The sequence below is a fragment of the Spinacia oleracea genome, chromosome 2, assembly GCF_020520425.1.
Source record: "Spinacia oleracea cultivar Varoflay chromosome 2, BTI_SOV_V1, whole genome shotgun sequence".
In the NCBI taxonomy this organism is placed as follows: domain Eukaryota; kingdom Viridiplantae; phylum Streptophyta; class Magnoliopsida; order Caryophyllales; family Amaranthaceae; genus Spinacia; species Spinacia oleracea.
Genome location: NC_079488.1, coordinates 109137004 through 109149510, shown reverse-complemented (window position 1 = coordinate 109149510; position 12507 = coordinate 109137004). Strand labels below are relative to the sequence as shown.

Genomic DNA, 12507 nt, shown 5'->3' with positions numbered 1-12507 from the left:
ATTTGAAACATTAACTTGTCATGGTAAATTTGGTCCATATGATTCCATGTTTTATTTTATTACCATGAATTTTGGGTATAACTTAATCCTTAATGATTCCTTGTGCATAGGGGTGCAAATGAGCCGAGCTGGTTAATAAACTACTCGAGTTCGGGTTCGTTTAAAGCTCGTTCATGTTCGTTCATTTATTAAATGAGCCGAGCTTGAACAACTTTGAAGCTCGCTTAATAAACGAGCTTGAACATGAGCATAGGTATGCTCGTTTATGTTCATGAACAACTCGTTCATTTATGTTCATGAACAACTCGATCATTTATGTTCATGAACAACTCATTCATTTATGTTCATGAACGAGTTCGTCTAGTTATGTTATGTATCATATTTTACCATATACGTAGTATACGTTTTTCAAATATAAATAAAAATCATGTTTTGGACTTTTGAAATCTATAATAGAATAAAAAAAAAGTTGATGTTTTTTTTAATTGCTAAATTAGTGCTCTTTGACTCTTTCTAAATTATTAGTTTGTTTATCAAATAAAGTAATGTACTTTAATCTTTATTATTAGATATGATTATAATTTGTTAGATTTTCAAGTGGTTATACTCTAAAGCTCGTTTAAGAAAACTCGCTCATGAAAAAAGCTCGTTTATAAACTCGGCTCGATTAATTAATGAGTCGTTCACGAACAGTTTGCGAACACAAAATCTTTTAAACGAACCGAGCTTGAACAAATTTTTGAGCTCGGTTAAAAACTCGGGCTCGGGCTCGAGCTCGCATAAGTTAAATGAACATGAACAGGGTAAAGCTCGGCTCGGCTCGTTTGCACCCCTTGTGCATTATTGGAAATATGCATATCTTTTTCTTTTTTTGAGTTTTATGTGTGCCAATTTGAGCTTGTGTTGACCTCCTTGAACATAAGTTTTTGGGCTAATTGAAGTGAACTATGTTAGAACCTATTTCTTGGGATTTTTTTTGTCAAGAGTTACGTGTAATATTTTCCTTTGATGTATACCTAATTATTCGAGTCACTCCACAATTGGGAATTGGACCATAAATCTTGTCATGATTAGTATGGTGTTGTTTTATGAATTTTCTATGGTTGTTACTAAATCGAATTTTTATTCTCACGATAAGTTGGTGTTGGAAATTCATTAAAGTTGGCGAAAAGTTTATGAGACTTAAGTTTTAAGAGTTGGTGGAACATTAATTGTTTTATGGGAATTTGTTGAATACGAAATTTTATTATGGTATTTCTCATAGTTTAAACCTTGTTGAGTGATCATTTTATGATCTTATTTTTTGGGCTTATTATTTCCATGTGGGGGTTGTGTTTGTATGCTCATGTATTTTGAGAGTTTATCTTGGGAAACCATTAGACCCCATTCGTTATTTGAAAAGTGATTGTACCGGGGTGCATAATGCTCATTGTACACCGGCCTAGGAGTATATGCTACTGAGTATATATGGTTCGGAAATGATAAAGGTCGCAACATGCGACCTTTAAGCCATGTCACAATGATGACATGTCATGATTATGTGTCATTATTTAAATTGGAAACTAAAATATTTAACTTATATAACCTATTTTACACGTTACAAAAAAAAGGTAGGAAAATCTTAATATTATAATTTATTTTCTTCTTTATATCGACTACTTTATTTACATAGTAAAAATATTGCATTGATAGTAAAAATATTATGATGACACATAACCTATGTGGCGCCTGTATATACCAATTAAATTCCGACACGTAAGATTGCGACAACTAAATGTTGTTGCAACTTGTGACCTTTGTCATTACCCTATATAATTTATGCACCCAGATGCATCTGCTTATTGTGCACCCTCCATTTTTAACGACCAAATTCAAATTCAAAGAACATATGAAATATAGATTAACTCGAAGAACATAAAGTAAAAGAATATAGTCCGTATAGTTTAAATTCAAATACTCCGTAACATATAGTAAAATGATTCTAGTTATGTAAGAAGTATACTGGAATATTTCTCCATGGTGGAGGCCTAATGTCATTGCTCGGAGGAAATCTAACCGATAACGTCGTGCATGGGAATATGGGATATGAAGCGTAAATAGTCAGTGAAGAAGTTCTTACTCCAGAACTTCGAATCAAAGAAAGAAAGAGAGGAAACCTATACTTCATTCATTAAGAGAGTTTAAACCATTACAAGGAAAACTGTTTTAGGCAACGGAAAAAGTCGTCGCCCAAATAGGGAAATTCGTCGCCTTAAATTTGGGGCGGCGATTTTATCCAGGTCTAAGGTCGTTGTCATAGTATGCAAATGCGAAGAGCAATCTTGATGTCCTTAAAAAGAAGGGGTGTGTGTGTTACTGCCAGAGGCGGACCCAGCTAAGGGCCAGGGAGGGCACGTGCCACCCCCGAAAAAAAAAGAAAAAAAACTGAAATTTTAAAGATTTTGTCCATGTTATTAACTTTTATATAATAAATCGTCCATAAAGGAAACAAAAAGTGTGCTTGCTCCAGTGGTCTGCGAAAGAATTGCTATTGGCCACTATATAGGTAATTGTGGTCATGGGTTTGATTACTGGACCCAACAAATTTGCATTTTTTTTTCTTTTTCCTGGAACTTTTTTTGTTTCTTTTTTTCTTCCTTCAACTTATTTGTTTCTTTTTTTCTTCCTTCAACTTATTTGTTGTTTTTCCTTCAACTTATTTGTTTCTTTTTTTCTTCCTTCAACTTATTTATTGTTTTTTCAATTCATTTTATCTAATTAGTCAATAATTTTTTTTTTTCACTAACTATCAATTGTTAAAAAAGAAATTCATAAATCCAAATATTTTGCACCTCATTTAATTGGACTATATTTTTTTTCTTCAAAACTGTTCTCTTTTTTTTTTGGCAAATTACCAAAATGGAAAGAGTAATAAGAATAAAATAACGTCCTTTAACTACAAATTTATTATAGTAGTCATCTTCATTTTCGTACATTATTTTATAGCATTTTAGTGATACATTTTTTAAAAAATCGCAAGCAATTTGAACTTTGCGATGTCTAGAATCAACTACACGAATTTGACATTATAAAAAAACCTTAAGAGTTACTCACTTTTATTTTATTTTTTTATATAAAAAATTATAATAATGTATTTTTGTATACTAGTAACTACTCATATAGCTTTTGTGCCATACTTGAGATAGAATCCTTGGTCCGTCATAGGTTACTGCATGGAGTTGATACACTTACAATGACCAAACATCCCGATTTACGCTTTCAAAAGTTTGATAGAATTGTGTTCAATTTTCCGCACGCACTCCTCATTTACCGCGAGCATAGTTCCTTACAAATCCAGTAAGTCCATTGATCATACCGCGCTAAAGATGGTTGTGGGCTGGATCGACATGAAAAGCCCAGCCTAGCATGAGCACAAAAAAGCACGGCCCGGTACGAAGTCGTGAGCCGGGTCAAAGCATGCTAAATTTAGTAAAATTAATCTTAGGCACGACGGGCCGGCCCGGCCTAACACGAAAGCCCGTGGGCTTGAAACGGGCATCAGCCCTGTTTTGAACTTTTTGGCCCGGCACAATACAATGTGGGCATGGCGTAGGCCCGACCCGGTTAGGCCAGCGGGCTCGCCCCGAACCACTACAATACTGTATAAAATGAAGCAACATATTCACATAAACTAGCTTGATTATTTTCTGTTCTATTGTTTCTGATATATATCATACACCGCTTGATTACTGGTGGCGGGAATTGAAGTAACGTTGTTTCTGGGCATATAATCCCAAAATTTAATGTGACTGCAAAGACTGTTGTTCAAATAATAGAATCAGTCACGTTTTTGTTCAAATACTTTCATTGTTAGAGCATCTCCAATGGTTGTAGCTAGGGACTAGCTTGAAATTTATAAAAGTTTCAAGCTAATAGCTAGACCATTGGAGTGAAAATAATAAATTAGCTTGGCCAAGCAAATTAGCTTAAACAAGCTAATTTGCTTGACAACTAGCTACCAAATGTTACCAATTAATTAATTGACAAGTGGGCCAAATGGGACCAATTTAAATAACAAGCTAGTTGCTAGTCATTGGAGTAAAAATTAGCTAGACAATGAAATATCTTGAAATCTTATGTGGCATAACAAGCTAATTATCAAATTAGCTTACCATTAAAGATGCTCTTAAGATGTAAGAACAAACGAAACTATTCACTTTTCTACTGATGGAGTATATGGACTTGAAATTAAACTAGCATAAAAGAACAAACCACTCCAAATTACATAACCAAAAACACAAACAAAAGGTTAAACCATGTATTCAAAATGCTGCAACAAAATGCTCCAAATTACGTATATATGCAAAGTTAAGGCTATGAGTTGCTGCAAACGGATGACAGCAACTTCCCTAAGCAACTAAGCATTCCATTATTCTCAGCCTCAGATTCATCTCCATCTCCCCTGGACTCAGTCAATATCTCATGTGCAGGATTCTCAGCAAATAAGTTTCCAAGATTATAATCTAATTCTTCAGACATCAACTTCTGTTCAACACTAGTAATATTAGGTTGATAATGCAGGGCTAAGAGTTCTGTTCTTAGTTGTTTTATAATCTCAATAACCACTGCAACATCTTCAGAGCACAAATTCATTGGTGTACCAATCTTCTCCCTCACAAACTCATCAATGTTACCTGTTTCCATTGCCATTGGGAACTTAAACTTCATCGTATCTTCAACCTGATACTTACCTCCAACATTATAAACAATACTCAACCTCATTGGTACAATAACATCCCGCTTCATACTCCCTTTTAATTTGAATATCTTGTCCCCACACTTAATCTCCTTCACAAGCTTCAGCAATCCATCCACCTGAGCACTCGTCACTTGACTCAGACTTGACTCGGCTTCACTCATATTTGACTCGGTTTCACTCAGACTTGTAGTATCAGTTGATGTGACAGAAGAAAGACTAGGTGTAGGTGCAACTGCAAGAAACGGGTCATTCAAAAGCTCAATTGCAGGCGGTCTCATAGATACAGGAGCAAGACACCTATTAAGAAACGTCTTAATCTGTGGTTCTGAAACATTGATTAGGGCGTAAGGTTTTATACCCACCTCAATCTTTTTGTACATCTCATTCATGTTTCTGCATTCTTGGTAAAGAATTTCCCGAGTGATCATCTGTAATACACATATCCCAAAAGCATGAATGTCAACCATCTCATTATAATTTCCTTCAAACATTTCTGGTGCCATGTACAGTAGTGTACCATAACAAGTGTATCCACTACTCCTTGGTTCAATTAACTTGGCAAAACCAAAATCACCAAGTTTAATCGTACCAGAATTTCCATCAACAAAGATGTTTAATAACTTAACATCAAGATGACAAATAGGTGGATTACGAGTGTGAAGATAATTCAAGCCGTTTAGAATCTGTCTACACCAATTCTTGATTGATGTATGATTTACAGGAACATGTTTGATGTAGTGTAACAGAGTCTCTGAAGAAAAAAGTTCAGTAATCAAGTAAAGTTTACTGTTTTCATAATCAACCCAAAAATGATAGCATTTCACTATATTCTTATGATCTAACAACTTCATCAATTCAGCTTCTGCAATCAAATAAGAAAGATTTGAAGCAGAGTTTAATATTCTATCTTTTAAAGCTACCACGTTCCAAGCAATTTCAATACCATTAACCTCATCAAATCCCTTGTAAACTTTTTTCCAATTCCCTTCTCCTAATATCTCGTCGTACCTTACGTATTGCCCTGTTGGGTCTCTCTCTGGAACCTGTATAACACTACTTGAAGACATTATTTAACAACAGCAAGCAAAACCCAGAAATTGAAAAAGATTGAATTGAGATGATTTCTTTGATTTTCTACTAGAGCTTTAATTGCTAGAATGAACGTTTTCTTGAATGTGGTAGAAGTGTATGAAATGATTAATTTGAAGAATAAATGGAACTGAATGATTAATCTGTTCTGGCATTAACGGGGTATTAAGTTAAGTCGGTAATCAAGAAATCGAAAATACCCTTTCTTGATTTTTTTATTTAAAAGAAAATAATAATAAGAGGATTAATCTGTTATGTATTAAGTGACTGATTCTCACCGTTCCAAGTTACAACAAATAAGTTAAATAAGTTGGCTATCTTAATTTTAATTTTTGCACTGGGATCAGTGGGATGTGTAAGTTATCTATCTTAATTTTTGCTCCTAATAACTAAATATTTGTTATAAAGTGTTTTTCTTTTCTTATGACCTACCATACACAAGTCATAAATCTTAACCATTATGATTAAATATCATTTGTGCTAACTAATTATAAGTTAGGAATCCTATAAGTTAATAGGTAGGTTATAGATTTATCATTATAAGTTATTCCGTATTTGACAACAACCTAGAGATTATTCAATATAATTAAATACTAACTGCCTAAAAAATATTTATTTTGGATAGGCAAGACTCAAGAGCATTGTATTATTTTTGAAACATGTATAGTCCATCTTGTTGGAAGTAAAGCTTGATAAAGTATTTCGCCCGATATCACTGGGCGGAGTTGCCCGACCGGGCGCGAGTGCTAAGGAAAAACTGAAAAGGGTAAGTCGCCTAATCGGGCAGGGTTCGCCCGACCGAGCAAATATACATGTTGTTGTGTTGTTGCACGAGCGCCCGACCGGGAGGAGGCCAACGGTGTTTTCCTTGTGATCGTTATCTTAAATTCTTAATTGGCATTAATCATTTGATGTTTATAATCATAAGTGATTCCCTTTAATGGTTGGGGGTTACATGTTTTTCATGTTCTTGAGTTAAAGATCTCATTACACTCTGTTAATGGCATTGGTCTCTTATGGCCTTTGGTCCTCTTTGGCTGTTACGAATTGATGTTTCCCCTTCTTCTAACTTCCTTCTGATTTCGCTGAGTGGGTGTAGACACTAAAAACTGCATTGTATTACAAATTAAATTAAATTAATTGATTTACACCGATATCATAACATTAATCCATTTTAATTATTTTAGCCCACCTAAATTAAATATCTGAATTACTCAAATACAATTTGGATAATATATTTTTGGGCTAGTTTGTATTGTTAGCCCGGAATAAACAAATCAAGTGGACTAGGTTAAAGACTCTCAAGTTACAAAATGGGCCCGAGCACCTATCAAGTCCAGTAAAGAAGTCACCATCTTCTATAAATAATACCCTTCTACTTCAGTAGTGGGGACCAGAAATTCATTACTCTCAAGCCCTCATAAAATTCTCTTGGAATTCTCTCTGAAAGCAGTCAATAAACACATCAAATTTGTATCGACTACTAAGTCAAACTCAAACTCAGGTTGACATTATCAAGCGGGTGTCATCCTAAACTCAAACGCAGGTTGACGTCATCAAACGGTTGTCACCCTAAACTCAAACTCAGGTTGACGTCATCAGACGACTGTCATCCTAAAACCAAATCGAGGTATCATACACTTGTCACCGTCAGCTGCGGAACAAAATCAGAAGACTTAGTTTATTTTCTTGTAAACTGTTAAATACAGATATTGTACCCAAATATTCAAATATCAATAAAATTACTCTGTTACATTATTTTCTATCTTATTTACCTAGACTAGAAAATTTGTGTATAGAATGGGTTTGGTGGTTATTCTCCATATTTTTGGAGATAATTAATCTCTCACTATTATGAGTTATTACTCTTGATTGTCATTGATCACTCTTGATCTTTGGAGTTCTGTGAGGGTTTGATTTTCTCACTCGTTCTTTATATATATATTCTATCACTTCTTTGAGTGGAGATAGAGAAAATCAATTTTGCATTCTTCCTTGTATTTTATGAGTAAACTTCTGTCATGATTAATATATGATTATTTATATCTCTTCAAGCCTTTTTTATTCCTTATTCTTTTGGGCATAAGTTTATGTGGCTCCATCTTATCACCCAAAAGTGTTTTTGTGTATTAAGAGTTGTATAAACCTTAGGGAACGAATCGGTGAATACGATTGTGCACCCCAGTTGCGTCGAATCTCGTTTTCAAAGCATTGGTTTGGTTACCACGGCGCAACGATTTCCTTTACATGTTCTTATTCTTATGCTAGTATTTTGCCTTGAAAATCCAATAATTATAACAATTAGAAAACAAGATTTAATTTATTTCAATGGCTAAATACTACCTTATGAATTATGATATATGAGGAAATTTATGTTAGAGAGTTTTGAGCGAAAAAGAGGAGAAATTCAAAAGATTTCCAAAGGTATTTTTATTCACGTTTTTCTGGGATCAGTCTCAAAAATTGACCTCGATCGAGGGTCATCCGTGGTCGTATTGTTCTGAAATTTTGACACAATATCTGGGACATCATGGCTTGATTTTCAACGGTCTGATTTTCAATGGATGATCTTGATTGTTAGTTACAACGACAACAACGAACCTGATTTTTTTGGATACGAAAAGTCAAAAGTAATTCTTGGAGAAGATGATTAGTGAATAGTGGCTAGGATGTCATGATGGAGAATTGGTTGAATATTTTGGAATGTCATACAATACGCATGATTTATTTAATTTCAAGTGAGGTTCATTCTAAATAGTGCATTTTTTAATATTAACACTTAAGATAGTTGCATAATTTACCATTTTTATTTACTATTTCAAGATGATTGAAAATGATTTGTTTAAGCAAGATTGAAGTTGAAGAAAAAAAAGTTCAAATATTTTAGTATGGGTTCTAAAGTGGGGATTGGCTCTCCTCATTGTTCTCAGTACTGGAGTTGTTTGTCTTCTTCAACAACATTGCAGTTGAAAATATATGGTTTTAAGTTATTGTTGACTAACAAATTGATGCTTGAGGGAAGGTAATTAAGATATGGCATTTGAATTTTACTGTTCCATATACTGCCTCATCTATCTTTCCCGAGCTGTCATATTGATCTTGGTACAAAATTTTCAAGGCTTTTCTTGCATTTGTTGGTTGCATGTTTGTTGCTGCTGTCGGAGACTTTGTGCATATATTATCTTAATGGTGTTGAGCTCCCTCAATATTGGCTCCTAGCACCCTCTTTGTATAGGTAAATCACTGAAGATATCCCTTATTTTCTTGAAATTTTTCTAACATGCACATACTTTGAGGATAAATTCTGGTGAACCATGATTCAGAATGAGCAAGCCTTTTGCATTTTTGTGGACATTAACATTGACAATGCATACCCTTCCTTGAAAGGAGGGATCTTCACTCTGATAGTACTTTTATTTTATGTAGTTAGCAGTTACTGATTATATATATGTACCTCTATATCTTTAAATATTGGAGTACCATATGACAGAATCCTAAATATTCATCCAAACTTGAGAAGAAAGAATGATTTGATTATTTTTTTCTTCAAGGGTATTGTGCGGTTCAGTTGAGTGCTTATTACCCAATCTCTTCGCCGAGCCCAACTAAGGAGTATTAAGGCTCCGTTTCGTAGGGCGTAAAATGTTTTCATGGAAAACGATTTTCCTCTTTTCAATCATTTTATGTTGTTTGGTTGGGTAAGGAATGCAAAACAATTTTCCATTACTCCCTCAAAGGTGGAAAACCTTTTTCCATTTGAAAGGGAGGGAAACCACTTTTCCTTATTTCCTCCTTACCTCCCTCTCCTTTTTTCCTCTCAATTTTCACCATCTTCTCCCATTTTCCTTTAAGTTACCAAACAAAGGAAAACTAGTTTGGAATTGTGTTTTCCCTTAAAAAATGTTTTCCATGGAAAATCATTTTACAATGAAAACGTTTTACACCTTACCAAACGGAGCCTAAGCGTAAACATAAAAAAAAACTTAAGCCAACTTGATTATGATCATTAGTTGAGGAACTGTTTTATCATGTTACTAGTTTAGAGCCCGTGCAACGCACGGCTAATACTAAAACAATTTATTATTTCAATAGTAACTAAAAGACTTGTGATATTAGGAAAACATGAAAGTAAAAAGGATATATATGAAAAAGTATAAATTCAAAGTTGTGTAAAAAAAATATTCAAATGAACTAAATTTGCATATTACTATACAAAGTTAAAAATTATAGTCATTTACTTGTATGTAGAACGATCTAACAACGTTAACCAAACCCGAATGACTTAAGACTAATTTTCGAAAAGACCCGAACATAACCGAGTTAGTGAAATACAACATATTTTGAATTGAGTAAAATCTTGATAAATAAACTTATATGTTAGTCTACTTACCATGTATTATTATTTTAATTAACATTCTACTTACCAGTTACCATGTATTATATTATTAATAGTAGACAAACATTAGAATTTCATTTAGCAATATTTTTTATATTTCTTATCAGATTAAAAAGTTATAATAATATATAAATAAAATTATATCATAGAGGAAAAAATAATATTGATTTAGCTTTCCTCCAATAATATATTATACAGTACACATCTATGGTAATCAAAATATATTTTTATCTTAGTTTCTTAAAAAAATGTAATGTAATATATTTATTTAAAAAAGAAAAAAAAAAAACATTTTGACGGGAAAAAATCGCACCAGGAAATGACACGTGTCATTCCTGGTGTCTCTTTTAGTATATAGTAATAGATTATCTATGAAAACTCATATGTACAATTAAATTTTCCGTTTCCAGATCTCATACCTTTTCTTAGAGAAGTTTCTCTTTGCTAAGGTAGTGATAATATATGTCTCTCTTTCCTAATTTGTTAGTAAGATCATATATGTCTATACCTTTGGTTTTCAATCTCATTTCTCCTCTATCTTATACATGTCACTTCCTAATAATCCATCACTGATGTTGTTGTGTTCGTAGCAATGTTAAATCTGATTTTGGTACAATGTTTAATGTCTTTCTTTTGTTATCTTTCATGTTCAGGAGAGATGATGAAAGAACATCTATATTCCTCCGGATTCGAACAATATAAAGAATGATGCAGAGGTATCGCCAATACACAATAATCCTCCTACGCCTCAAGGTTTTTTTAAGCCTTTCGTGATCCTATCAAGGCCAACGACGTCGCTTCCCAAGTGCAATATCTTACAACGTACGGTGCTTGAAGCAAGTGGTCGTGGAGGATGGCATTGTAGAGAAACAAATACTTTCTTCATCCCTTTTGTCGAGTGTGTACTTCTTGTCAAGGCACAAGTGTAAAACAAATGTAGTAACGTATATGCATTTTGCAAGGAAGCTTTAGTTATATAGAAATACATTTTATTAATTGTTTTCAAAAACTTGTTATTAATTGTGGTTGACCTTTTGGCTTGTAATTGTGCTTTTAAATTGAAGTAGCTTTTCAATTTACCATAAATTTGCAAATGCATGTATTTTATTTAATTGGATCTCGTAATATTTTTACAAACAAATTTGTATACTTTGGGGGTCGTGCGCACAATCCAACAACTAGTTTATGCAAAAACCATTTACATGTGATTTTGGTTAAGTTGCTTTTGGCTTGGCTTGGCTTGGCTTGGCTGCTTGTGGCTTGCTAGACACTAAGCCAATGGAACTAGTAGTTGAGAAAGATTTCAGTATACTTCTTACATAAGTGGAATCATTTTACTATATGATCTTTAAATTTAAACTATATATTATCCATCCACACTGCGCGCAACGCGCGCCCATCAACTAGTGTTCGTTAAAAATGGAGGTTGCATTACAATTGAATTTACACTTCCCCTTGATGACCCTGCCTGCTCCATCTCAACATACACCATCAGTGTTGCTACTATGTACTGTATTACTCTATACTTTTAAGTTACTATTTTGTTTTATTTTTCTCTCATTTGGCAACTTTTTTGGAAGAGTAAGAAGCTGACATTTTCTGGAAGTTTAAATTTACTTTAGTTTAGATGGACTGTACATGTTTCAAAAATAATATAATTCTCTTGAGTCTTGCCTATCCAAATAAATATTTTTGGGCGGTTACTATCCAAAATTAATACAGTAGGTTGTTATCGAATACAAAATAACTTGTAATGATAAATCTATAACCTATTTATTACGGAGTAACTAGTTAGCATAAATGATGTTTAGTCGTAATGATTAAGATTTATGACTTAAATAACAAATATATACTCGTAGTTATTAAGAGCAAAAATTAAGATAGACAACTTACACATCCTAGTGCGATTTACTTAAATATAACTAAAAACTTATCTGTTGTAACGGTGAGAATCAGTCACTTAATACCATAACAGATTAACCCTCTTATTATTATTTTCTTTTAAATAAAAAAATCAAGAAAGGGTATTTTCGATTTCTTGATTACCGACTTAACTTAATACCCCGTTAATGCCAGAACAGATTAATCATCAGTTTGGATATCACTTATAAATATCAATCAATCCACAAATCATTCAGTTCCATTTATTCTTCAAATTAATCCTTTCATATATTTCTTCCACATTCAAGAAAACGTTCATTCTCGCAAAACTCCAGTAGAAAAGAAATCATCCCATCCAATTCAAATCTTATTCTAATTTCTGGGTTCTTGGTGTTGTTAAGCA

At 33.3% G+C, this 12507-nt stretch overlaps 1 protein-coding gene across 1 annotated transcript; it reads right to left on the bottom strand.

Moving 5' to 3' along the window:
* Positions 1-4353: 4353 nt before the first annotated feature.
* LOC110782200 (probable serine/threonine-protein kinase WNK10) lies at positions 4354-5805 on the bottom strand. Its single transcript, XM_021986327.2, has one exon. It carries the CDS (start codon positions 5803-5805, stop codon positions 4354-4356), a length of 1452 nt encoding a protein of 483 aa, XP_021842019.1.
* Between the last annotated feature and the right edge of the window lie 6702 nt (positions 5806-12507).